The 27,984-nt window shown below is 38.6% G+C and overlaps 1 protein-coding gene across 1 annotated transcript; it reads left to right on the top strand.

The window, feature by feature from the left end:
- Positions 1 to 609: 609 nt before the first annotated feature.
- Positions 610 to 27,365, top strand: loxl4 (lysyl oxidase-like 4). The gene is made up of 15 exons (XM_028469428.1): positions 610 to 653; positions 2,677 to 3,010; positions 3,311 to 3,612; positions 3,678 to 3,892; positions 11,225 to 11,263; positions 11,372 to 11,585; positions 11,675 to 11,852; positions 14,767 to 14,921; positions 15,005 to 15,172; positions 15,517 to 15,679; positions 15,759 to 16,002; positions 17,754 to 17,869; positions 18,184 to 18,320; positions 23,015 to 23,126; positions 24,860 to 27,365. Exons 2-15 carry the CDS (start codon positions 2,695 to 2,697, stop codon positions 24,928 to 24,930), a joined length of 2,430 nt encoding a protein of 809 aa, XP_028325229.1. The 5' UTR covers positions 610 to 653; positions 2,677 to 2,694; the 3' UTR covers positions 24,931 to 27,365.
- Positions 27,366 to 27,984: the final 619 nt, after the last annotated feature.

The raw sequence follows: 27,984 nt of genomic DNA, 5'->3' as shown, positions 1-27,984 counted from the left end.
CGGTGAGGCTGAGCCTATTTTTGCAATCGTCCGTGGTTTGCGGTCATCTCAACAAGGAAATCGCTACCCTGTTTTTATAGGAAGCGTCTTTAAGACACTTATAACTTCTTCTTTGAAACTATTCTGGACTCTAAGTCCATCCTGTTGGCTGCGCTTACACATGTCCACCTTGAAGTTGCGCAACGCAGCGATGGCACAGTTGTGTACCATCTTGATTGAAGGATATAAATAGATTCCAGAGCGTAGTAGAGACTTTCTATGTACTAAGGCTAAAATAAAGGAGTTTGGTGTTCTCAGTGTGTTTAATATTCCCATGCTCCTTAATAGTACTTTGCTAAAACTCAGAAAACAAAATAGAAACTGGTAAATTAAGAAAATGTAATCCGTGGAGATGATTTGGAAGCAATCTAATGAAGTCTTTGGCCACTTAGTCATCCCTAAGACAGTTCAACATTTTATATGAAAGAAAGACCTGCAGAGAAAGGCAGCTGCAGAGGAGGAGTGAGGTAGCCAGGCAGCCTGGGAGGGATATCTGGAGAAGGAGGGAAGAAAGGAGGATTGACTAAAACGAGCGTTTGGCAGACACATTCTTTCACTCAGTCAGTCTCCCCTTACCAGTGACGTCCACCACTGCAACATCAGCTTCCTGCCAGGTGAGCTAAAAGCCAGTTTATTTCCTATTTGAAACCTTTAGATAAATTGTAGGATTTTGTTTCTTTTTTTAATAAATGTATGCATTTGAGTGAGAGAAACATGTGTTTGAACAGGTTGCACAGGTTACTTTTTTCTCCTTTTTTTTTTACACATCAATTAATTTACTTGAAGGATCCTTCATTTTAAGAAACAATTTACTTAAAATACTAAATAAAAGTATGCATCTGTCAGAACAAATATATACACTATGTTAAGTTGAGGTTTCATTTATTCAGACAATGTGTTTTCAGGAAATTTGGATCTCCTGACATGCTTCGTCAGAGGAGTTCTGCTGATCGCCATTGATATTTCCTTTGAAGTTTCACTGGACTTCCATGTAACAGATGAAGTGAAATAAAATAATTTCCTGAAAAAACACCTCAACTTAACATCCTGTTCAAAAAGAAGATCAAATGAATGTCGCTGGAACAAATATATACACTTGTTCTAATGTTTCGTGCTCAGTTTATAGTTTTTTTTCTTCATGTGTTGCATTACAAACCCCGTCTTTCCCACTGTGCACATGCGGTTGCTGTGACAACCTGCCTTATGTTATGATGTGGTGAGTGGGCCTTGAGGCTTGTAAATATACCCAAGAGTAGCTGTAAATCTGTAATTATACACCTATGTTTCTCAGCAGAGAGAGTTGTTTGTTTGACTTCATTTAGCTCTGATTTTTTTTTTTTTTTCACTGCATAACTGATGCTTCAGCGGGAGCTGAAATGTAATGTTGGGTTGTCGGACAATTATGGCCACTATAAGACATGGTTGTGAGTGTGGAATGAATGTTTAAAAGAAGACAATAGTTTATCAATCCATTTGGACTCCTTCACCAGCTCAAAACATGTGTGTTTATCCGTTTTTAAACCTGGCTGAATGGGTAGATGCTCACATAGTTTGCATGTTCTCCCTGTAGGCCTGTACTTGCAAAAGCTTTCTGGGGACAGTCTGACTTCAGTTTCCTCCTTCAGTTCAAAAACATCAATATTTCGATTTCTAAATTGGCTTTTTATGACATGAATCATTGTATAAATGACCAAATAATTTAGTTGTGGATATTTCAGTAGGGTTGCAAAGGGGTGTAAAATATCTGGCAAATTTCTGTGGGAACTTAAAAAAATAGAAACTTTTCATAGGAATTATTTATTGAAATTAACCAGAAATTTAGAGTAAATTTTACATCACTGTATCATATCTAAACATAAATATTGGCATCCATGCAACATAAAACACTTTAAACAACATTTCAAGAGATTTATTTGGAAGTAGAACTTTCCAGTTGTTCAAGTTCAGATTCAATTCAACTTTATTTATATAGCGCAAATTACAACAAAGTCATCTCAAAGGGCTTAACATAGAAAAAAAGAATCCGACAAGATCCACATGAACAAGCATTTAGCGTTTCATTGAATTTGTCACAAACTCAGTGAAACTCAACAATAATTACAGGGGTTTCAACTCAGTTTTCCCATGCTTGTATAACTGTATACCATGGTGGCAGCCATTTTTACTCTTGAACTGTTGGAACTAATAGTTTTTCCAAAATGCTGCTCAATCCTAGAATTATTTGGCAAAATTTCCCCCAATTGAAAGAAAAAATGTCACTACTCTGTCACTACCACTACCACTTGTCACTAACCTTGCTTGGATATTATATACTCTACATACATGCTTTTATACCATTTAAACATGGAAATAGCACTTCCTATGCGGCCCACTTGAGATCAAACTTATCCATATTTGTCCCCTGAACTAAAATGAGTTTGACACCCCTTATAGCCTACGTTAAGGTGGGACAGGCTCAAGCCCTCATGATAGAAACCATAGAGGTGATTTGGGTGGAGAGGGTTTATTTATAAAAACGCTACATTTTTAGGAATAAGTGTTAACCTGACTAATAAAAGGGCATCCATACATCTGCATAGATACAGAAAGGTTTTCCAGTGTAATCTGAATAATCTAACAATGTCACCTTTCATACAGCCCTCCTCTTCCTCTGCCATGATGAAGACCTGCACCGTCTGCTTCTGCCTCATCCTCGCGCTCCTGTCGCTATCGGAAGTTGCACGTGCGGAGCCTCGGCGTACCACTACGTCACATCGCAGGGCCGCACGAGCCCCCGCCGCCAAGGTGCGCCTGGCGGGAAACTTTGCACGGGAAGTGCACGAGGGCCGCGTGGAGGTGCTGCACAACAACACGTGGGGCACCGTGTGCGACGACGAAGTGGACATCAAGCTAGCCAACGTGGTGTGTCGCGAGCTGGGCTATCAAAGCGGCATAACGTGGGCCCACAGCGCCAAGTATGGAGAAGGAGCAGGTGAGAGTTGATAATACTCAACTCAACTCAACTTTAAAGTCCATAGTAAGAAAAAGAAATTAAGGTGAAGGTTGAGTGGATTCAGAAAACAGAACCTAAAGCACTCTATACGCTAAAATGTTATGTCTCTCCTGCTGAAGATGCCATTGAGGTACATTAAACGCAAAATCTGGATGTCCAGTAAAAGACAATTTTTGCTGTTAAGGAAAGTCAGGCTTATGGGCCGATAGGGATTGGTCAACAAATCAATCTCATAACAATCTTGATTCATTAATGTATTACAGTTTATTCTTTCACTAGGTCCAATATGGATGGATAATGTGCGCTGTGATGGCACAGAGAAGTCCCTAAAGGACTGCAAACACAACGGGTGGGGAGTTAATGACTGTAAACACTCTGAAGACTTGGGAGTTGTGTGTGCCCCCCAACGAAGGCCCAGTGCACCCCCCGCCAGAAGCCAACCCAATGCAGTTAGGTTTCATGGCACCACTGCAGCACAGTGGCAGGGCCCTGTGGTCACCCACAGGCATCCTGCGTATGGATATTATGGAAACGGCCACGGTTATGAGACCCCCAGGTTTCAAAGACCTCACCTCTACCAGGTAAAGCTTATTATTCATACTAAATCTTACTCTGAGAGATAAATGTGATGTTCACTGTCTGATAGGGTCACAGTAAAGTTCGAATTGAGGAGGTTCGCCTTCGTCCCATCCTCATGGCCACTAAGAGGAAGAGCCTTGTCACGGAGGGCGTGGTGGAAGTGAAACATGCTGGGAGATGGCGGCAAGTTTGTGACCTGGGATGGAGTCTGAACAGCAGTCGAGTTGTGTGTGGGATGCTCGGCTTTCCACAGGCAACTCAGCACAATGTCAAGACATATAAGTGAGTATGACGCTTTTACCTTTGCTTCGCTGAGAGCAAATCAATCCTCTTTTATGAGCTGGGCTTTTACATTACATTACCATAAAGCTGTTGATGACTATGGTTCAGAGACAGCATGCTCATTGGTAACTGAATAAACACACAACTCTGAAGATTAAAAAAAAACAACAACAGTAGCAATTTGGTTTAGAGACCCCGGAGTTAAAATACTTGTTATTGGGCTTATCTCCCTTTTTAAGACACTTCTGCTTTATGTCTCTTTTTACCCTCCTCCTCTTCCTCAGCTTCAGGATGATGATAAAGTCATTCCTGCCCCATCTTGGCTGCCCTTTCCTTACACCACCATATAGTCAAATTACCTCTGCACACCTCATTGCACAGCCCTCACCTCCTTCCTCCTCATGATGCAATCACCAGCCTGCATTGGACTTTACTTTCACTTTTTGATTCTCAAGCTAAGGGGCAAGACTACTACTCATTGTACTTGTTACCATACACCTAGATATGGGTTTATGCAGGTTTCAGGTATAGCTTTGCCATGTTTGAGTTGTCATTTCTCCTGTATCTCAATATCACTTAACACAATGAAAAGTAGGGCTGGGCGGTATACCCGTTCATATCGAATACAGTACATATTTTTGTTATGATATGAATTTCTAATATACCGCCGTACCAGTGTATTTGATTGACAACTTTCTGAACGCTACACTGCGCTGCGTTTCAGACCGGCCCTTTTCAACGTTGCACTTCTAAATAGGAAGGTAAACAGTAGCGCTCTGGTGTTTAGTTACGGTGTAAATCATAACGCGTGAATGGATAAGAAAGACACAATTGAAAGCTCTGCCTCTGCTACAGGAAAACAACACTCACGGACACAGAGGCACGGTTAGCTTAGCACGTCGGCAGTTCGGCAAGGCAGTAATACACAAAAAAAGAGAGCAAAGGATTCGCAATTTGTAATTCCTATAACGAGGAAACAAGTCCTGGTGGAGCTGCAAACAAAACACTACCTTATTCACCATAAGAAACCACCACACCACTGAGTATGCAGCATTTAAAGCTAGAAATCAAGCTAATGCTAAAGCTAAGCTAGCGCGGCAAAGGCCATAACAGCCTGCCATTGCCCGATCTCGTTAGATTTCAGAAGCAAAGCAGGTCTGGGCCTGGTTAGTAGTTGGATGGAAGACCACCGAGAATTCCAGATGCCAAAGTGGGGTGGCAGTCGCTCCAGTGGTATCTGTCATTGTGTCCTTGGGCAAGGCACTTGACTTCATCAACATTGTCTAGTATGAATGTAGTGAGTGAGTGTTGGTGGTGGTCGGAGGGGCCGATGGTGCACTATGGCAGCCTCGCCTCCGTCATTCTGCCCCAGGGCAGCTGCGGCTACAATAGTAGCTTACCACCACTAAGTGTGGAGTGAAAGAATAATGCTTTAATTCTGTAAAGTGCTTTGAGTGTCCAAAAAAGCGCTATATAAAATTGATGTATTATTATCATTATTGGGCTGCTGTTACAAACTTGTATTCCACCTGCTAGTGTGGAATTACTCTACAATATTCACTCATCATAACAATAAAATAGACCATCCTAGTCAATCTACTGCAGTAATTCCTCTCTCAACCAGTAGAAAATGCTGTGAACACCTGATTATGCATGAAAAAAAATTAAAAATACCGCGATATACCGTGAAACCGTCAGAATTTTGAAAAATCTTTGGTTATGCCGCCCAGCCCTAATGAAAAGTTTCTATAACTCATGTTTGGATAACTGTGTTATAGTAAACAATTATTCAACGGGCTATGGCAAGACATACATGAGTTCAGGGGTGTCAAACTCACTTTAGTTCAGGGGCCAAATATGGGGCAGTTTATCTTGTGTGGGCCGCAGATTTTAGGGAAAAAATTAGAAATGTAATCATTATTGTGCTCTATTTTGCACTTCCACGTATACATAAATGATAAAATATGTAAGGCACCGATAATATCAAAGCAATAACTGACAAATATATCAGTCCCTGCAGGATCTTCACTACACTTTCAATTCATTTTTTGATTTTGTGGCCAATTATTATGTAATTTGGGAAAAGTTTGTGGAATAATTTGAAGAAAGGATTTTGGAAAAACATGAGAGTTATTTTAACAATTTGAGATTAAAAATGTCATGATGTGATATAATCGTGAGGAAAATGTGAGCCCTGCTAATATTGTGGAGTTTCATTAAATTTGTGTATTATTTTGGAGATATCTAGCTTAGATATTTACAACTGAATTCATGGTTTCTCTGACTTTTTTTTGCTTTCTGCTGCGGACCGAATTGGATGCTCTAAAGGGCCGGATTTGGCCCACGGGCCTCAAGTTTGACACGTGTGCATTAGTTTAATAGATATTATCCAAAAGAGGCCAAACTTGAACTCATGATACTTTCTAACAATTACAATAAATACGACCTAAATTGTTACCATTACATTAATATTAGAAACATACATCTATATCATAACTGGAACAAGATACAGTTTGTGATACCTCTGTTAGATGATAGAAATATGTCTTTCTGTCTAAAAACAGTGCATCATATTTTCAGCCCAAGTGTGCTCACACTCATACACATGCCAGAAGTGTTTAACATATTATTTAGGTATCTCTTTTTGCCCATTTGGCATAAAACTGCACTTCCCCTCTGCCTGCTAAAAAGCTTTGACTGCGGTTTTTAAAAGATTGTGCTTCGAAACCACACAAGGACCACACATTAGCAGGGAATTACTCCATTGCTATTATAGGAATCACTACTGTCTGTCTAAGAGTTATGGGGGATCCAGCTCCTTCTCTCAGCTGGCTGTAGGTGAATCACTTTTTAACTATTCCTTTCCTCTCTTGGCCGAGGTTATTCTGATTCACCAGGCAAAAAGTTGGCAGTCATTCTGATGCTAGAGTCCCTATACTACTTTAGTAACATTATGCTTACAAACTGTCCCTATTTGCACACATATAATCACTGAGCACATTTTGTGTTGAAGCAAATATAGGGAAGCTGTAGCTATATTTTATGCGGCGGTGGGAGGGAATAATCATGCATCACATTTTATAAATACAGTTATAAAAGATCCTCACAATGAGATGTTGAAGAGTCCATTCGGGGTTTGTTCACTGCCGACAATGGATCGTTTACTACAGCACTGCTTCTCCCGCATTGCAGGTGTGATGCTTTTCATGCACGATGATTTTCTATTAAGATATAAATTTGATAGTGCTATTTGGCATCGAGCAAGGTGGGAAGGATTTGTAATGCTTCAAAAGAGAAGATTTGGCCAATTACCAAGAAGATGGATATGGATATGATGGAGCAGGGTGGAGCAGGGCTTCTGCGGTTTGAAAACATGCACTGAACCCTCCAGAGAACATGTTCACTGTTGTTTAGGACGTTTTCAAATATTTCTATAAGGTCAAAGACAGAAACATAACTACCACTACTGTTTCTGGGCTGTTGAACTCTAACCATAGCCACAGCAACGTGAGCAACATTGTTACTTACAGAAAAAAAAGTAGTCAAATACATGGAATTATGTCGGGTTTTCATGTAAATTACATATTTCAGGCATGAACACAGTGTGTGATTTGAGATGACCTGGTAGCCCGCCACAGCTTGTAAAGATGTATTTAACTTTGATGAGTTTGTTTTGCAATATATGTTTCCCAAATTACTGATAAATTGTTATAGTTTTGAAATAAGCATTTTATTCATCCGGTGTTCTATAATAGATCTGTAGTCTTTAATAACAATCCCTGAAAACAGTAGCTAGGCTCCTTCCTTCATTTAAAGTGAAATTCAAAATTGCCCACTTGACAGAAATGACATTTTCACAAGTTAAAATGCTAAATATAAACAGTCACAAAGGTTTGCTGTTGGAAAATGTAAGATGAGCATTCATTGAGCACCCTTTACTTTTGAAGTCACCATTAAGGCTCAGGACTCAATCACATGCTTTAGTTTGGAAGTAGCCAATGGCATTCCCACAGTTCTTCTTGTGTTCCAACACTGTCAGTCCATTCTTAGAAATCTTGGATCATTTCTCGTCTCTCAACTTCATGTGTCACTTGGACCAAACACTGAAGATGCTGTAATTACAAGTTGGTCAAGACCACGCTCTCCAGGCTTTCTGCAGAGAGTGGAAAAGCCTTCTCCAATTATAGTCATGTGTGTGTGTGTGCGTGTGTGTGTGTGAGGAGAGGATAGAAGGATTCAAGGGAATACTGAGGGAATGGACAAGAGCAGCCGACATATTTTCTCTTGCTTGTTTGAAATAAAGCCAATTACTGCTGCAGTTTACTGCTCTGCCCACTGTGTCAGCAGCTGTCTGTCCTTCAGTGTCATTAAAGTGTTTTTTTTTTACCTTTTACATATAGATTCATGGCTTTTTTGTGACATTTTCTGTGACCAAATCTGGTTTCCTGGCCTCGTGTCTATGGGGTATACACATTGTTTCTTCCACATACAGTATACTGTAGTATCAGGCTTTTCAAAATCAAAAACTGCCTCATTGACGATGTTTTATGTGTTGAAGGCTTTCAAAGTTACCCCACTGCACACTAACCTCATTCGTGCATAATGTATGCTTTTCATTCATGTGAACCAAAATATTTCGGTGTCTTGTCTTTAATTCTCTACATTAAACTGTCTAATGATAAAGGTAGTCAGAGCATGAGGATGATGAAACCCAAACAGTGTTGCAATGCTCAGACAGGTTAGGCTCCCTGTCATTAGGCTCTGTCTTCTTGGCAGACTCAGAAGTTTAACAGCGTGTGATCTATCAAGCTCTGCTGCGTCTTACATTCACATACATTTCTACCAGGGGTGGGCGATATGGGGAAAAAAAAAATCACGATATCGATTTTATCGCAATTTTTTTTTAATTTACCAGTAAAACAAACCAATTCACCTTCTTGAAATAATCGCTCTAAATGGAAAAAAGAGAGAAAATATAATTAAAAAAAAAATGTTTAGATTTATGTCAGTAATTTATCAAACTGGTTTCAAGAACAATTAACATCAAACAAAAAGGCTGACATGCAAAACTTTAGTCACACACAGTCTTTTTACAAAAGTGGTGTAGCATTAGCAACACTTGTTACATAACAAGGTAGCAGATGATCAGTCCAGTCATTTCCATTTGTTTTTGAGGTAACACGCTCATGTTAATAAAATCCTACTTTAAGCAGTCTTATGAACCCCTCATTTGTCCCGTAAATGGTGATGGGTGATATAAGCTCTATTTATTTATTTTATTTTTCCAGTATAGTTTTACAAGAAAAACAATAATGGGTCAAAACCAATGTAGAAAAATGCCACAAATACCCTTTTATTTTTTTAAAAAACCTTTGGTCGTGCTGTGTGTGGGGACACAGATGTATGACACAGAATGTGCACTATGTTCTCCATGATTTGGCAGATCGTCGTCATGTTTTAATCTAACATGATCTAATATCGTCAGATTGCACACCCTTAATTTCTACTAAACTAGAGAGAACTGAGATCAAGTGATTTTACACTTTATTGCTCTCAAATAAATGTCCACAAGACAAACACTGTAGCATTTTAATTTGGAAAAAGACCCGACGTTATGAATTCTGACTGCTGTAGAATCCCTGTTGGTTTTTGACGAGTCATCACGGTTTACTGATTTGTCCGTGGTAAGGCCACAAACTTGTGTTAGACTAGTTTGCGTCTTGGGAAAAATGTGTCCATATTGCTTGTCATCCACCCCATGGTGCTCAAAGCCACATGGCAGACACATTCAAGATATTTTACAAGCACATTTCAAGACATTGTAAAGAACAAGTGAATAAATTCTATACAATGAGCCACTCATTTTATAGCAGGTCTTATGACGTCATATGAGCTTTAGAGTTTCTAAAGTAACTTACAATGAAAGCTATCAGACTGGCAGCTTAGTTTTACTCTCAAATGTCCATTGTTTAGAACTGGAATCCTTTGCTGATGAGAGATTGTTTATGGTCTCAATGACTTGCTCTCTGACTACTTACAGCATCAGGAAACCGCTTGTTATGTGATTGTGGAAAGTGTGCAGTCAGCACGCTATGACTTTGCGCAGGTAACAACATCACATCATGTCAGCAACAATGATTCTCTTCATTCCAACATCTCAGTTTGTTTTTAAGGTTTGTGCCTTAACATTACACAAACGTTTGGTGTTTCATGTCAGAAAGGCAAATGTTGACCTGCTTTTACTTTGGAACAGATATTTTAAGACATGTTTGGTCTCATGCTTGTTTCGTTTGAAGGGGAATTTGACTGAAATCAACACTGGTGTGTGTTAAAATGAATGAAAAAGGACAGAAAAACGTATAGCTATCTTATGCCTATGTTGTTTCAGAGATTCTGTGAGACATTAAATGACAAAATTTCATGTGTAGTCAGCGCTTAAAATTGAAATACTGTTGTAACATGTGCTTCAATGCTGGAAACATCTATTGGCTACCCGTGATAGTGTGGCTATGATATAACTATTGGTGTAGCTAAAGTGTAGTTCAGTGACTTTGCAGTGGCTTGAGGATAGTCTGGCACATTCTGTGTGGCCTTTCTGCTCTACTTTCATGCCAAGAGACGAGAAGGGTTTTCTTTTCAATGCTCTACCAAGTCGGCCAGCCTTGTTCGTGCAATAATCTCTACTTTGGCCTGTGTGGTTGGTCAAACCTTGTTTATCCAGAAATGTTCAGCCATGTTGCTTGTCATTGTTTTCTCAGCTGTCTTAAGTTTTAGTTTTAGTGTTTTGTCTTCTTTTTGCTTCTCCTTCACCTAGTTTGATTTAACTCATTCAAACAACAAGCTGGTAACTGTATTTAATGAATCAACAAGTTCTTTTTTAGGGATTTCTTTTTACATAATGCACATGGCTGAATTGCTTCCTTGTGACCGGTGAACCATTTAATCTTAACATAAACATAGTAAACCCAAGAAATAGCAAACAACCGACCTTCTGGATAAAAATCCATGCCACTGAACAATAAAACACATAAAAGACGGAAACTAAAGCTCCCTACAAAGCCACGTCCATGACTTCTTCTGGTTTCATACAAAGGGGAAATATTTGGAGCTCTACGATTGATTTTCAAATATTCTATAGAAGTGAGACCACCACTCAATGTAGTTTAGTGTTAATGTCTTTATGACGCTGCCCACTTATAAGTTCTTTCTAGTCAAACAAACAAAAGCAGATGGACACGGGATTAGGTTCCATTCAGTTGAATGTGTACATTTGCCAATATCTCCTAACTAAACAAATGTGAAATAAACAAACCAATTTATTTTTATTTACAGGAAAATATGGGATATCAAGGTTTCAGATCCTTCAACAAGGTAATTCAGACTTAGCTTTTTTCACTGTATTGTAAGCCAGAAAACAATTATACCTTTCACCAAAAAAGGTGACGTTTACACCTTCAAATACTCTGTTTTCTTTTCCAGATTGAGCATCATGGCGAAAAAAAAGGGATTCTGGGTAGAAAAAGTTCACTGTCTTGGCAATGAGAACAGTCTTTCAGAATGCCACGCTCAGTTGTCAATCCCTCGTAGTTCGGTTCCCTGTAAGAATGGGAGACACACAGTGGTGAAGTGCATCCCAGGCCCTCAGTTTGCTCGTATCTCTTCAGGAAGACCCCAGGCTCCTTATCCAGTTGTTGTAAGAACATTTCAACACTGTTGGTCTGATCACAAACATACTGGGAGTGTTTTTAAGTTGATGTATATTCTCTTTGTTTTCCTGTACAGCCCGTGCGTCTGAAGGCCGGCCCTAGATTGGGTGAGGGTCGTGTGGAGGTGCTCCGAGATGGAAAATGGGGTACCATAGTTGATCATTTGTGGGATCGAACTGCAGCCAGCGTGGTCTGCAGAGAGCTGGGCTTTGGCGCAGCAAAGGATGCCCTTCAAGGAGCCTTTATGGGTCAAGGTAGGATTACAACACGAGAAAGAGTAATTGTTGCTTAATTACTGGAAAGACGTGTACAGAGCGGGGTAGAACTGCTTTTTAAGCAGTTATTGCCAGTGCACACTTCTTAAAGCGCCGCTGGGTCTGGTCTCTGTGCAGAGTGGGGTTCGTTTATAAGTTGCAATCTGTAATTAACTGGTGTTTTCTCCATGCTGTGCCCCTGCTTGTGAATAAAAAACCTCCACATCCTCATTAATCACAAATCAAATGAAGGTTACACTCAAAGAAGTGGTTCCAAGTCAAGCCCCAGGAGGTCTGAGTACCCCTACGTCTTTAATGGCAATGACTGTGATCAGCTCAGCTACTTGAAATAGTTGAACATTTCCATTTCATTGGGCTAGAGTAATCTATCTACATACTGTGTGTACTGTTGGCTATATGTTGTTTTCTTGTTGGTGCATGGCTGTCTATATGACCACAAATGTGTTTTCTGCCTTTATCATTGCGGAGCTATGTTAGAACCGTGAAACTCACTTAGATTAGCAAAACAGTGTATGTATATATGTACAGTGGTGTGAAAACGTGTTTGCCCCCTTCCTCTTGTTTTCTTTGTTTTTGTTTTGTGCACCATCTACCAAGACAAATTCCTTGTACTGTCCTTAAAACTGTACCTAGCTATTAAACATTTCTGATTCTGATTTCTTACTTTTTTTTCCATATTTTCCACACTTAAATGTTTCAGATCATCGAACAAATTTAAATATTGGTCAAAGATAACACAAGTAAACACAAAATGCAGTTTTTAAATGAAGGATTTTATTGATGAGGAAGAAAAAAAAAACACTTTTTCACACCACTATATGTATGTACAGTATGTAAGTTTTTCTCCTCAAACACACTCTTATATATGCACTTATTTACACAAGTGTTAAAGCAGCACTCTCTCTTTTTGTCTGAGTTTTACACTCAAGTAAACCTTTCCACTCCATTATTCCTGGTTACTTAGAATAGTCGTTTAACATCTTTCTTTATGTATCATGTGGTGTGCTCGACATTAAACTGTGACATTTTCCATGTGCTTCAAAGACATCTTCGACCTTTTCAAATTATTGCATTGTTCTGTGTAGGTCACAACTTCAACTTAAACTTTGGTTAATTAACTTTGATCAACATCCAAGAAGATGTGTTGTTATTTGAGTTGTGGTCATATATATGTATATATACTGTATCAAGTGTTAATATGCTCGCTTTCCTACATGCTTGTTCATTGCTTGGAGTCTGCTCTCTGTAGCTATGGTACCAGACACTGAAATGTTATATATATATAAAACTAAGTTCCATCTTCAAACAAGATCTTGGTCATGAGATGCATGAAACCATGTTTGTAACCATAGTTAAAGTGCTATAGATATACGGCACTATATGATTGTGGCTAAGGTTTATGTTAAGGTCCTATTTGGTTCTTGGCATCTAAACGTAAAAAGTCTAGCTTGTGTGGTCTAAAACTGAAACAAGTGTCCCCCTTCTGTGAAACGTAGATCAGATGACACAGAGCTCTCATTAGAGGCATTAAAACTAAACTCTTTGGATAGTAAGGCACTGAACATTTTTAGTGTACCTAAATCAGTGCGTAATTTAAGAGAGGAGAAGATCAGAGTTTTTCATGGTAACCACATACTCAGTATTTTTAGTATTCTCAACAAGAATGCCATTGATCTTACTCTGTTTCCATTCACTACAGGGTATTTTCTAATCCATCCAAATAGCTTCAGCAAATCCTAATTACACAGTTTCAAGCTTAAATTGATCCTTCAACATACTAGACGGACTCCTCCACATTATGATTACACCTCTTAATCACTTCCACAAATATACAGTGGGCATTCAATGTCAAATTCATAGTTTGTTCATTTGGTAAAATGCTGTAAGAGATGAAAATGAAAGTAAAGAAAATATATAGGATTCTTTTACTTTCATTATCACATCATTTTCCATCAGTTGTTTCTTATTTCTATTCACTCTCTCTGTGTGTGTACGTGCTTGCATGCACACATGTGGTTAGTTGGTCTCTTGGAATTTATTTTCGGATTTTGTGGATTTCTCAGACTCTGGTTTAAATAAACCTTGTCACTGTGCATTTTGAGGATCCTTCCAGTAGGCCCTGTGTTTCTCTTGATAAGTTAGTGGGAGTTTGGATCTAGTCTGTGGTCTTTACTGCGCAGGGATGAAAGTGGTTAAGATGTGTCTATTTCGTAAAAGTGAACCCACGCATGGTGACCAGTATAGATAAAGACCTGCAATCTTGCTAAACCAACACAGAGACTGATTGGGTTAAGCTGCAATCATTGCACGACTATCTTCTTTTATGCTCTTCTTTTGGATTTTTTTCTTTCCCACCTCTTTGTTTTCAAAGCGAACTCAACTCAATGTTTGTACTTTCGTCATGCACCAGATGTTTGCCATATCAAAGGCTTTGTTCCATCATCTTGCATGCTGTATGGATGTTATCGAGTCTTTATCGATAAACAAAAACGAGTCAAAGTCATGTGTCCTACTTGGTCTATGGAGATATGAACCCGATGGCTACTTGTGTTGTTTTTGTTTAGCCCTAGCAACAGAATGATAATAATGAGGTGTTACAGATTCTACAATTGGTGGCGTCGCTGCTTGACTGAATGGAGCCAGCCAATTTCATAGAAGAAAAGAACATTATTCTAATGTTTTGGTGCTGAATAAAATAAATCCTTTCACTCTGAGATCCTTCATTTGGATTTGAAAATCTGTTGTGGTTATGTATGCTCTTTCACGTCAACAGTCTATTCATTGTGTTTACATTTCTTAGATTCCACTGACAAGAACAAATATTTTTTTAAACAATTTTAATTTTTTTCTGTTTAAAATAGTTAAAAGTAACCCTGTTTTCTTTTGAATTCAGGCACAGGACCTATTCATATGAACAGCGTACAGTGTATGGGGTCCGAGCGCTCCATCCTAGACTGCTACTTTCAAGAAGTCCAACCATGGACATTCAAGCACAGCCAGGATGCATCTGTGCGCTGTAATGTTCCTAAAACTGGAACAGAAAACACGGTATTACGACAACAACATCATTAGATTTATCATGTTTCACACACCATGCTTAGCCTAATTAATTTAATGGTTTGGTTTTTCAGGTGCGGCTAACTGGTGGTCGAGTCCCATCAGAGGGAAAGCTGGAGGTGTTGATAGAGGTCGGGGGTCGTAAACGCTGGGGCTCAGTTTGCAGCGAGAACTGGGGCATCAATGAGGCCATGGTGGTCTGCAGACAGCTCGGATTTGGCTTTGCTGCCAATGCCCATCAGGTGAAAATGAATGTAATATTAATCTCAACCTGTTTCCTTGCAATTCTTACCACACACTGGAACTCCTTTACTTCCAATCCCAATACCCTCATAAATAAAGTTTTAGCTGCATAATTTTTTAAAAGGAATGCTTTGTCATTCTTATCAACAGTGCTCGGATAACCCAGGCGGCACCGCTAATGTGACTCTTGTCACATTTCAGATAAAGAGAAAAACAAATGAAATAAACATAAGGAGACAGATCTATGGTCGTAGCCGTTGTAGTCAATGAGCCATGGCAGCAGCCACTGATGAAAAACCTGACAAATCTATCATATCTTCTCTCCATTGCTTTCCCTTGACAGGAGACATGGTACTGGACCGGTGACCCAAACGCATCTGATGTAATCCTTACCGGAACTCATTGTGTTGGGACAGAGCTCTCAATTCAACAATGTCGTCGCAACAACCACATCCATTGTCCGCGTGGAGGAGGGGCTAAAGCTGCCGGGGTCAGCTGTTCTGACAGTGAGTTTAACAAACTCTGAACATTTTTCTTCTCTTGTGGTTTTGTTTGTGTCCTAACATCTGACTACTCTCACGCCAGCGGCTCCTGACCTTGTTTTGGATGCCCAGCTGGTCCAAGAGACTGCCTACCTGGAGGACCGGCCTCTCCACTTGCTGACCTGTGCCAATGAGGAGAACTGTCTGTCGTCGTCTGCTGCCAGGATGAACTGGCCTTATGGACATCGACGACTCCTGCGCTTCTCTTCACGAATCATGAATCTGGGCCGGTCCGACTTTAGACCTAAATCTTCAAAAGACAGCTGGACATGGCATCAGTGTCACAGGTACAGCACTTCAGAGAAAAACGTTGTATATTGAGTTAATATTCCATATTCATGTGCACGTTCAGAAAATCTATTTGTCAATTGAATAGTAATTACCATTGTAGAATAAACTCTTTCTATCTCACATGCACTCATATTTAGATACTTAGGTTTATCAATCTGTTATGGTACAACCACAGAATAAGATTTGGGTTTTTCTTTGTCTGCTTTTGGTCCCCTTAAGAAATGATGACACGTGCATTACCTGTTCAGATTCAGGTACTTATTTTCTCTCTTTTCAGTTAGTTGTCTAATAGTTTCCAAATAACCAAGAAGAACAGTATATAATAAACAGTTTAAGAATAGGAAGTCTTATAAACGAGGATAGTTGCCAACAAACTAGTGATTGTATAATCAAGAGAAGTGTTTCAAATAAAATTCTCTGGCTATTTTGAGATATATAAAAAAAGACTTTGAGAGAAAAGGTGAAAAAAAACCCCAACATGAAATGTTTTAACCCTTCAAAAGTTGTTTTGTGGAGTGAAGAAAAACCTTTATGAATACTTACAGCCTGTACAATGTTGCTTTTGGCCATGTGAATATACTTTAAGGGCGTTTCACGTTGGCAAATCAGTTTGCTTTGTTAGGGCCTCTACATGAACGCGCAACTGAAGTCTTAAGAACATCATGAAAGTGTTTTCTATTTAAGTTAAATTCATAAATCTCAGTGCGGTTGCAATTGAATTCAGAACTCTGACGTAACTCTGACGTAGAGCTGACTGACAGACAGCAGCACTGCGGCGCAAAAATAAAACCCATAAAACATTAACCACAGTAAAGTCAACGCTCCCACGAGAAGTGAGTGAGGAACTCACTGCTTTTCACTTCTGAAAATCATATTAACCCCATACAATTTGAGTTATAGCACATTCAAAACAAGCAGCTCTTGTAACTGACTGGGTTTTCCTGTCAGTTATGAGCAAATTGAATAAGTACAGCAGCTTGAAACCTGTGTAGTGCTCCGGTCACAGGTATACTAGTTTTTATAAGCTTTCAAAAAATATTCTGACACACGCATTTCCCTTATTCAATAATACAGAGCTTCTTATATGGTGAATGGTTTGAGTCATTAAGTCTAACTGCATTTAATTGCTCCCAGGAAAGAATTTGAGCTAAAGTGTGTCATGCAAAGTTTGACTGGGTGCTACACGTAGACATTAAACATAAGAACCTTTGTAACTAGGCCTCAGCTGCTTTGTCATCATGTAAGTAGATCAAATTAGTCCAAACATTTCTTTCCTCTCAATATGTGGAGGATATTTACGCAACAGGTGACTCCATCTCCGTCATGATGACATCAGAGGAAAGAACTTGAAGGCTACAGAGGTGCCTGTGTGAGATATACCCACAAATGAGTGGCTACCCTGAACCTGTGCTGCCATCCCTGCAGAGTAATATGCTGCTTGTGTCTGTAGAAGTGATGGCTAACATAAAGAACAGGTTGCCCTGTGCAGTCTAGCCTCCCTTAGTCTATTACAACTTATCAGGGGTATGTATAGAAGTTGTCAAAGCCCTCTATTCACCTACAAGGGTAAACAGCTCAATCGGCTGGCGTTAAAACAAGCTTCTGTGAGAGGTGTTACGATAACACCCTCTCACATGTTCAGGCAGTGAGGTCATTGGGATAAAAACCATAGGGAGCCAGTGTTCACTTAATGTAAATGAACACATACATGCACTCTCAGCTGGACCTTCTCTTTCTGTCCTTGCAGGCACTACCACAGCATTGAGGTGTTCACACATTATGACCTGCTCACTCTGAATGGCACGAGGGTTGCAGAGGGACACAAGGCCAGCTTCTGTCTGGAGGACACGTACTGCCCCGACGGTAAATGTTTAACACCATTCACGAGACCACAGTAAAACACTCTCTCCCATCAGGGACAGGAAATTAATATCCATATTTCAGCTGCAGCTCCTCAGATTGTTAGTTTGTGGTTAATGTATTAGATCGCTGAGTAGACAAACAAATGTTGTTATTCGGTCACTCCCCATTTGCTTGGATGTCAAGGATGAAATGCAATAGCTCATAATAAAAAAGGCGAAGCGCTAATGTAATAAAACACCCAAATAACCGGCAGTGCCAAGCATGAAATGCCAAACAATTGATAATTGATAATGTTGTTGTCTGTGTGTGCAAAGGAGTCCAGAAGCGATTCTCCTGCTACAACATGGGTGATCAAGGCATTTCTGTGGGCTGCTGGGATACATATCGCCATGATATTGACTGTCAATGGGTCGATGTGACAGATGTTCGCCCGGGAGACTATATCTTTCAGGTGAGACGCCATTTGTTTTTCACCTGTCTGTGAAGTAGATATGTGTGTCCTGAAAAGGAAATACAAGAAGTAATCTAACACTTTGACAAACACAAACTAAAAGAATAGCATGTCAGTCCCAGTAAACATTTATACTCATTTTAAACTTCAAATGTAAATTAAAGTTGAGAGTTTGAAATATTTTTTTAGAAGGTGGAACCTTCAGAATAGGCTGAAAAACAGGTTGTGCCAAAAATACAGTAAACAGTAGACATAGTAAATATCTAATGTTAGAGATGCTGTTTGGATGACTGTTTAGAAGAAATAAAACAAATATAAGGTCGTATTTACTCTTCATCTGACTTTATCACATACATTTTTGGTTTTGGTAATGTATAAGCATTTATTCATGCAAATTAATTCATACATCATCTGAACCTGCATCCGTTTGGCTGTGCAGGGTGGTGGGGCCTCTGTTTTCTTTCCCAGCTGTATTGGTATATTACATTTAGACTGTGAATACACATATATCTGAGATGTAAAAGAATGGAAATTACTACTTTTACCACTAGAGATGTTCAATATTAGCTTTTTGTTCATATCTGATATTGCCCAACACATAATTTCCAATTTTCAGTATTAACCGATACGAATGTGTACTTTGACCACTAATCCCCAACCTAATTTTAGGTCAAAATGTATTTATATCTCAATGAAATAAACTGAATTAAGCCAACTTTTTACATGATGCCTGGATGTATTCCACATAAAACCTCAACTGTGCAAAATAAGTAAACTATTTCAACTTCAGTTATGGAAAACATGTTGTTTAACATGTGTCAAACAACAGCACATATTGGTTTTTCAATAATGTTGGGAAAAAGTCTGTCCTCTCTTTTTAAGTAGTTTCCACAAAGAATTTTTTTCATCATACCCTGGACTGGTGGGGCTTTAGTTTGAAACGACATGCATATTTTTGTCATGAATAAATTGCACTACATATAGTGTCTACAAATGCAGCCAATGGGGGGAAAAGTTAAGAATAAATAAAATTAAAAAATGATACTGATCTCAACTGGCATTACATTTAATGGCAAATATCATCCAATGATATCACACTACTCTACTTGCTACATATTTGCTTAAACAGGTCCCAAATTTAGAAATCATACGTCTTTTTGACCTTTTTTAGTATAATTTTTAATTAAAAAAGTTCACCTTCTCTAAGGGTGACTTCTTTGTGGGTTTCTATATCTATTTTTAAAAGCCTTCTGCTTTACTTTATCACAGTCGTCTCTTTTGCCAGTCACCTGCTTGCCATTTCTTTGTCAAGTAGAGTCATTATGGCACTAGTCAAAACGCATCAAAGGCTTCCATGGTCATCTATCCTCCACTCTAACTTCAGACTCCTGATCCCAGTGTGGTAAGCAGCAGCCTTCAGATCCTACCATGCTGCCAATTACCTCTCTGGTGGTGGGAGACTGGTTAGTGTGGTAGTAATGGCAGTTAGCCAGCTTGTCTGAGAAGTCACACTCAATGTTTGTAATTAACATGTCTCCGAAGTGCAGTTATTTACTGTACTGCTATTAACATTCATGAATTACAGAAGATGCTATATTCCAAACCTGTTGTGTGGGTTATGATTATGTAGTGACAGCCTTGAGGAAAGAAGGAATGACTTTTGGTGAGGGTTGCGTTCAGTACGAGATAGAAAATGGAATTCAACAAGAGGTGAAACACTTAGAAAACACACAAAGAGAGAGAAATATAAACACTAGTGTTTTAGGGATTTAAAAATGACAGACAAAGAACAGGCCAAAAGAGCTACAGTTTTTGAAAATGATCTGACTTCATGTTTGAGTCGTTACAATGAAGCTCTTGTTATTGCCAATACCAATTATTTTCCCATCAGCCTTAGCCGATGACCAATACGGACTGCCGATTTTCTTGAGCCGATATATAGAGCCAAAACTACTTTTGCTCCCTCAATTTACATCATAAAAATTACACAATGATGATAACAAATGGTACAACTTCAAATTTTTAAAAAAGGAACATTTATTGAAATGAACAAATGTGAGGTAGAACAACACCAAGTAAAAAATATATAACAATAATAAAAACAGGGGATGTAGAACAAGAATAAGTAAAAAGGAGAGTGAGACATCTCATGAAATATTATGAAAGAGAACTGTTCATCTTTGTCCTGAAAATAGCTTTGACAAAAGTTGGCCTGACTGAAGATATATTTTATTAACAGGATTATTTACAGTGACGTGCCGTGACCACTAGGGTTGGGTAGGCATGTTGCAAATCGAGACCACCAATGACAATTTCATATGTTTCTGCTGGCAAGTGTTAATTCAATTCAAATCAATTTTATTTGTATAAAGCAATTTACAACAAAGTAATCTCAATGCGCTTATCAAAATATAAAATTCATAATAAGAAAGAAAAAACCCAACAAGATCCACATGAACAAGCATTTAGCCATCTAACAAAATCAACATCGTAAAACAACATTAAAGAAACATAAACAATTATTCAATATAGCCTCCATACTCTCCCAACAAGATATATCTCATGAAACGGCAGCGCATGTGCTGGAAACATAGAAACACGGAGAAAATGACAACAACAACAACTCCGAACAGCTTCAGTGAGGAGCATCCACAAAGCCAATCCTTCCTTTTGTACCACTCACTGTGGAAAGTATGAAACATGTTCTGACCTTACCTTTGCTGTAGCTCAGGTGTTGGTCTCCCATCTTTTAAAAGCTGTCGTTTTTCCTCAAAAAAAAGTTCCTCTATCATCTCTAGTGCTGTCATCCTGCCTGTAGTGTTGTCCCGCCCACTAGCAAGAGAACGTAGCAGCAGCGGTCACATGACATCGATTCACTAATGTACTGTGAACTTACGTATAGCATTTAGCATGGCGCGGTTACGTCCAAAGGCAGCTCTCGACGCTACCTTTGGACATAAATGGTTGTCATCTTGGGGACCTGACCGCATGCGCAAACACGTAAGAACATGCAATGGGAACGGAGGCAGAGGAGTAACGTGCCTTTGGGAGGGGGCGTGGCCTCCCTCTGCCTTACAGCAGAATGAGACTGTGCAGCTGTTCCAGGAAATAGCGCTGTTTAGTAATTTGGGCTATGAAACGCACAAAATGCGAACACTTTCAAACGTATAGGTACTGTAGGCTACTGAAGATGGAAAAATAAATAATTTATAATTATATCATAATTAAAACAAATAATCAAAATATCAATTCACCCTTAAGTAGGCACTGCCTACCTTGCCTATCCTGACGGCACATCACTGATTATTTAGTATAAAGTATTAATAACGTGATATCAGATGCGCATTAAGCAACAAACTGTTCAAGTTTCTGTTCTAGATTGCTACATTAACAGGAATAAATATTCAAACAAGTAGTAAACTGCTTCTCAAAGTTTTAAAAACTCTCCTTCTCAGCGCAGCATTCTCATATTGCTGTAATGTTGAGAAGCAGAGAGAGAGGGAGGGAGAGAGAAACACACACGCCAAACCTCCAGCCAGCTGCTCGTTAAATACAACTGCGACAACAACACAGAATCACGGAACAACGTCAGCTAAGTTAAACAGTTAAAAAATGCTTTGAAAGTTTAAAACTTGATATCAATATATGCAATCACAAAGAGAGAATCTGTGTGGTGTTCACCTAAACTGTCATAATTTTATGAATGATTATATAAACACTAATTCTGCTTTCATGGGTTTCCCTCAGAGGCTTGAACCACCCATTGCTAATGAAACACTCTAATTATCCAAATCAACCAAAGGCTCCTTTTAGTGGAACACCTTGTCCCCTCCTCCATTAGGAGCAGCTAATTTGTAACTAAGGATTTCTTTCTGCCCTGTTTTTATCTTTATAGCCGCCACTTTCTCACAGAGCAGCATGTTCTGGAACTGAAGCGAACCCTCTCCAAAGTCCTCACACGCTTCTGCTCCAAAGCTGTAATTTACCCTGAAAAATTAAGAGACTGGTTTTTGTGCGTTTTCCTTCTTTTTTTAAGTTGAGTTTGCCCTTCTGCTTCACAAAGCTGTTTGTAACCTGTACTTAACTGGGTGTAGCAGTGTACAGAGCAGCTATTAGAGTAAATGACTTTACAGTATTATCACCAGACCAGATTAGGAGAACGGTTGTATCAGCAGTCGCTCTGCAAATGATAGACCATTACTACTGAGTATGGTTGCACACATTTCAGACAAATAAACATTCCAATGCACATACTCTGTTGCATCACACTCTTTAGACAGATGATATTGCAGTGCCTCTTAATCTTGAAATAGGTATTTTTCTTCTAAATGCAACTATTGTGCATTGGATAACATACACTGAAAGCATCTTGTGTTATTTATTCTCTATGCTGAGCAGCACAAAGCCGTCATTCCATGGGAAAGCAGCATACAAGGCATTTATCTTTGTAACTGGGAGTACTGCATGGAAAAGTAATTTTGTCCATTTACGGATGAGAAACAGACAGTAAAATCAACAGTAGCCATGTGTGCTGCTTTCCATGACCTCTAACAATTTCATCTTAACTGCTTAGTTTTTCCCAGATAGCAAAAATCTAATATTTACGACTCAATTTAAGAATCTTCTCAGCTGTAAATGAAGCTACTCATTTCCCTGTAGAAAACTCTCTTTACACAAGTTGTTCTTTCTTGCAGGTGGAAGTGAACCCTTCAATGGATATGGCTGAGTCTGACTTTATGAACAATGTCATGAGATGTCGATGCAGATATGACGGTCACAGAGTTTACATGTATGGGTGTCATGCAGGTGAGGAGAGATGATTAGTTTCATCTTATTTTTTTAGCTTGTTTTTATAACCTTTCAATTTGATTTGTTCGATATCAGCTGTTTGACAATATCCGATATGCTGATATTATCCAACACTAGATTTCCGATATGAACCGATACTGTTATATACATAGACTCCCTCTCCCAAGCCTAATTTTAGGTGACATGAAATATCTTCATGGAAATTAAAGCTTAAGCCTACTTTTAGTGTGATGTCACACTGGATGTATTTCACTAATACTTATTCAACACCTGTAATGATACAAGCGCCATATTTAATATCAAACAACAGCTGTGTCGGCCTCAGTCGTCACCCAGAATAATTATCCAAACAATTTAACAGTTGTAAGAAACAAACAAGGACTCTTTCTTTCTTTCTTTCTTTCTTTCTTTCTTTCTTTCTTTCTTTTCTTTCTTTATTAGTTTACGCAGTTGACATAGCACTCTTCTTCTCTACCGCTGAGAAGCCGCAGCGGTCACAGATTTTTTTGAGTCATAGACTTTGGCACAACACTGGCTTCGGTGAAGGAAACCGAAGCTACCGTAAAAACAGCCCAAACAAAGTCTAAAGGCCTGACTCCGAGGAAGCCTCGGGTCTTAACAGTTAAGACACATATTAGGCGAAGTAGCAATGTTCCTGGGTTTACTTATCTTCTATAGCGTGCCCCGTGTTCCAGCGGCTGGCGGTGTTATGCCAAAGTCTGTGACCCGATAAAATCTGTGACTGTTGCGGCTTCTCAGCGGTAAAGAAGAAGAATGCTACATCACCTGCATAAACCTCTTTCTAGCTATTAAGGCGATATTTACTCCCCCTTAAACATGACGCTCCGGTGGGTGAAGTAAATGCAGCCTGGAGAAGAATTACAAATGTGTAAATGTCCACAGAGAAGCCGCAGGGGTTGGAACTATTGCCACCTCCGGTCACAGATTTTTTTCGGGTCACAGGTTTTGGCACAACACCGGCACCTCGGATTCGGCTCTTGGTGACGTCATCGACTAGTCAATGTCAACTCAACTAGTATACACATAAAGTTGACCTTAAAAATTATGAAGTTGTTCAACCCCTAATATATATATATATATATATATATATAATTTATTTATTTATTTATTTTTTGCATTATTTAAAAAAAGACAACTCAAATGTACTTGTTGAATGCTTGCATTTCTTTTCTATGTATTATTGAACTTGAATGGTATTGATGTTGGTCATATAAGCATTTATGCTTCTGCCTGTTTCAGTCTTGTCATATTTTTTTTAAATTGTGATTTATGTTTGAATATTTTTTTTGTTTGACTGAAACAAACAAATAAACTGAAAACTGATCAATTGTGTTTACTGTGAAAGTGTAACAAAAACCTTTTAATATTGTGCTTCAAACTTAATGCACAACATTTCTCATATAGTTTGTAGATGAGGTACAGATCGATCAAGATAGCTTTAAGTTTGTGTGAGCTTAGCCGCGGATAAACATGTGAGCTTGTTAAACATGTACGAAACAGGGAAAAACAATCTATATTACTGTGTGAAGTGATTAAAAAACATAAAAATCAGTCAACAAACTGAAAATACAGACATTGCTTTCGCACACAGGTACCGATATTAACCGATGATACATTTTACGGCAAAAACCGTTCGGCTAATATCACCCATCTCTACTTTCAAATGCTTGTAGTGCTCTTTTAAGACTTCCCTCTTTCTCCTCTCCCAGGTGATGCGTACAGTGCAGAGATTGAGGACCTGTTTGAGCACCAAAGACAAATCTCCAACAACTTTGTGTAACTCAAAGTCTCCTTCAGCACAAAGTCCTTCCTAGTTGAGCCCAGATGATAAGTCTCAGGATGGGCTTCACATCTACAACTCTGGGCCCTTTGGGACCTTAGAACCCACGCTAACAGAGCACGATGTCACCTGCTCATGTCCTTGACAGATGTGGATCAGTATATTCTTAAACAGATTCTATGACTGCAGCGACTGTAGCAGAGGCTTGTTCCACAACTCAATGTAGACATCCACTCACAATAAGAGTGGGACAGGTGCGAAAAACGATCAACTCTTCATTTCAACTCAAGTCAAAGAGGGATTTAGTTTGGTTTAAAAAATACGTGTTTTAAGTAAAGTAAAAGTGCATCAGATCAAATGTTTATTACATTTATACAAGTCACACCTTTGTGTTACAGAAGAGAAAACCTTTGAGGTTCATGATAATACATGAAAGCAATTTTGATAATGTGATTTTGGGTTGTTATAGAAATATTCTAACAAATTATTAATTTGATCTGATGATTTGATCATTATCATCATGATTGATCGTGCTTTTATAAATCTTCAACATTGGTGCTCTTTAATATTACTGTACGTTACACACTTAGCTGTGTTTCCGGTGAATGGTGCTGCATGGTGCTTAGGTTTGAACAACTTTATGGTTCCTTTATCTTGATTTGCTTTACAGGAGTCGTGTTTTATTTAGAAAAAAATGAAATGTAAAATGCGGACTGGTGCTTTTCAGCTTTTCATGTAGAATAGACAAAAATAGGACACATTATTTTTATGGAACAAAGCACTTTATCTTTTAAACATCAGTATTCTGGTTTGCCCCTTTGATTTTTATTTTTTTTTATCGGTCCAGCAAAGTCATCATTTATAGTCTTTGTCCCAAATGGTTATGAAATGTTCTAATAGTTATCCTATGGTGTGATTTTTATTATCACTGTGCTATTTATGCTTGTATTTATTCGTGGCAATCAAACAGCAATATCTGTCAGTAATTAGCTTGCATTCAGTTACGCTTTATTATATACTTTTATTTGTTCAGACCAAATTACAGGAGGAAAACAATTGATTTTTATAACAATGTTGCAAAGCCTATCAGAAAGACTCCGCGATATAAATTAATTATTGTTGAAATGTTTTATTTTAGTTATCGAAGCAGCTGTATTGCTTTTCCATTCCTGCATCCCTGATGGGAGGGAAAGTGCTCTGACGAACCCGCAGTTTTGCGGCAGGGAGGGTTTTTGACAGCGTATGAAAAAAGCCTTTTAATTAAGTCTCTTTGGTTAGACTCAAGGTTAGGGTTGAGATTGAGGCTATAGCACGTGCTTTATAAAGAAACACTGAACGATTGTTACTCATGGGATCGTGACAAGAGGATTTCCACCTTTCAAACTTAAATACAGGGGAACTTTAGCTCTTTTGGGAGATTTGTAATTAATGTGAGAATGAGATTGTTAAACGGATTGACAGGGAGATGAAAATTTGAAGGATCGCTTATGCAGACTCGCAGTTTTTTACAATCCGAGCTGCCTTTTGTAGGCGCTCATGCACAGACCACAAGCTGGCATTTTCAGCTCCCCAACGAGAACAACATGTTTGTCTGGGAGAGTAAAAAAAGAAAAACTCACTCTATTCACATTTCAGTCTAGTAAACAGTAGCCCGATCTTTCCAAAAATGATGCCAGCGGGGAATATACTGTATAGCATTTCAATGCTGTGCTGAATAAGTAGATTTGGGGTCACGAAACAGTGATGCACACAATTGGCTTTACAACTTCAAACATGTGTTAATTGTTTTGCTTTACCCATTATTGTGTTTGATGTGCTGGACTTATTGTCTTAGTGGTTAAACCTTTAAAGATGCTTTTCTAATGGAAGGGATACGTCATTCATAAAGACAACTACAGACTTCATTATTTCCTTAGCAGACTGCTTTAATCCTCCTCGTGTTGAGTGCACAAAGACGGCTTGGGAATAGTTTTTGAGTTTTTTTTTAAGCACCTGTTAGATTCGTCAGCCTCTTCTTACCCCTTCACTATTTGCAAAAGTCAGACCTATATGTTTCTGCTGACCGACTTTTCTGTTGTTTCGTGCTTTTTTTGTACAGTTAATTTTAACACATTACTTTAATATGTTCTACTTTTGTATAAAAACATTTATATTATTCCATAACTTATGTTGGTTCATATCACCGTGTTTTATTTTTTGTGGTAATACCCATAACACTGGGATGTTATTTTCTCCGGCCAGTTATGTTTTTGTCTTTGTCTTTAAGCTGAGAGTGTGCTCCTCATGGTGCTTCTCTAAAGAACTACATATATATACATATATAATTTATGTATAGTTTTATATATCTAAAGCTGTGCTCTCAGGGATTATATCGCTTCTAAAGAGTAAAAATAACATTTCAACTTATGTGACTTTTAGTTTGCTTTTAGCTGTGACACATCTATGATACATGTTTATTTACGTTTTAAACTACAAATACGATAAGCTGGGTTGAGTTGTTTTTTTTTCCTTGAGATGACTGTGGACAAACACTGGCTGAGTTTGAGGCAAATTCCGTTAAAGAGCAAATCACGTTCCTGTCATTCATCATTACTGTGAATCAATAAAACTTCACCACACACCAGTTTGTCTGCTTCGTCCTGTCCATGCTTACTGGTAATTCATGATGCCTTTTCTTTTCTTTTTTTTTTTTATTCAAAAGTAGCTCAAACTAAGTTTTTTCTGCAAAAAACCCACAACAATAGACTATTTATTACCAGTTTTTACAAGTCTATCAGTTAAGTTGATGTTCAGAAGGATTTAACACTCTTCAGCCTTAGCTTATTTAGCTTAGTTTTATGTTGGGTGCTTGTACCATTTTTGAAGAAGTTGCCCTATTCACTGTCTCTGCTACACTGATGAAGATCTCTTTAGTCGACTTACTGTGTAACAAAAAATGTCATTTAAAAACAAGAGCACTCACATTACGCAAACCTCCTGCAAGCACAAAATATCCTTTTTGCCAGATATTCACAGTTATCTGGATCAGTGACCCTGATCATGGCACAATGAAAA

This window comes from Gouania willdenowi, chromosome 15 (genome assembly GCF_900634775.1).
Source record: "Gouania willdenowi chromosome 15, fGouWil2.1, whole genome shotgun sequence".
In the NCBI taxonomy this organism is placed as follows: Eukaryota; Metazoa; Chordata; class Actinopteri; order Blenniiformes; family Gobiesocidae; genus Gouania; species Gouania willdenowi.
The sequence above is the reverse complement of the archived record's forward strand: the minus strand, read 5'-3'. Positions and strand labels throughout refer to the sequence as shown.

Excerpts from the sequence above, each read along its gene's own strand:
- loxl4 (XM_028469428.1), top strand. The coding sequence starts at position 2,695 with ATGATGAAGACCTGCACCGTCTGCTTCTGCCTCATCCTCGCGCTCCTG. Across the intron at positions 11,264-11,371 it reads GTTTCAGATCCTTCAACAAG|ATTGAGCATCATGGCGAAAA; the intron begins GTAATTCAGACT and ends TTTCTTTTCCAG. Across the intron at positions 11,586-11,674 it reads AGGCTCCTTATCCAGTTGTT|CCCGTGCGTCTGAAGGCCGG; the intron begins GTAAGAACATTT and ends TTTCCTGTACAG.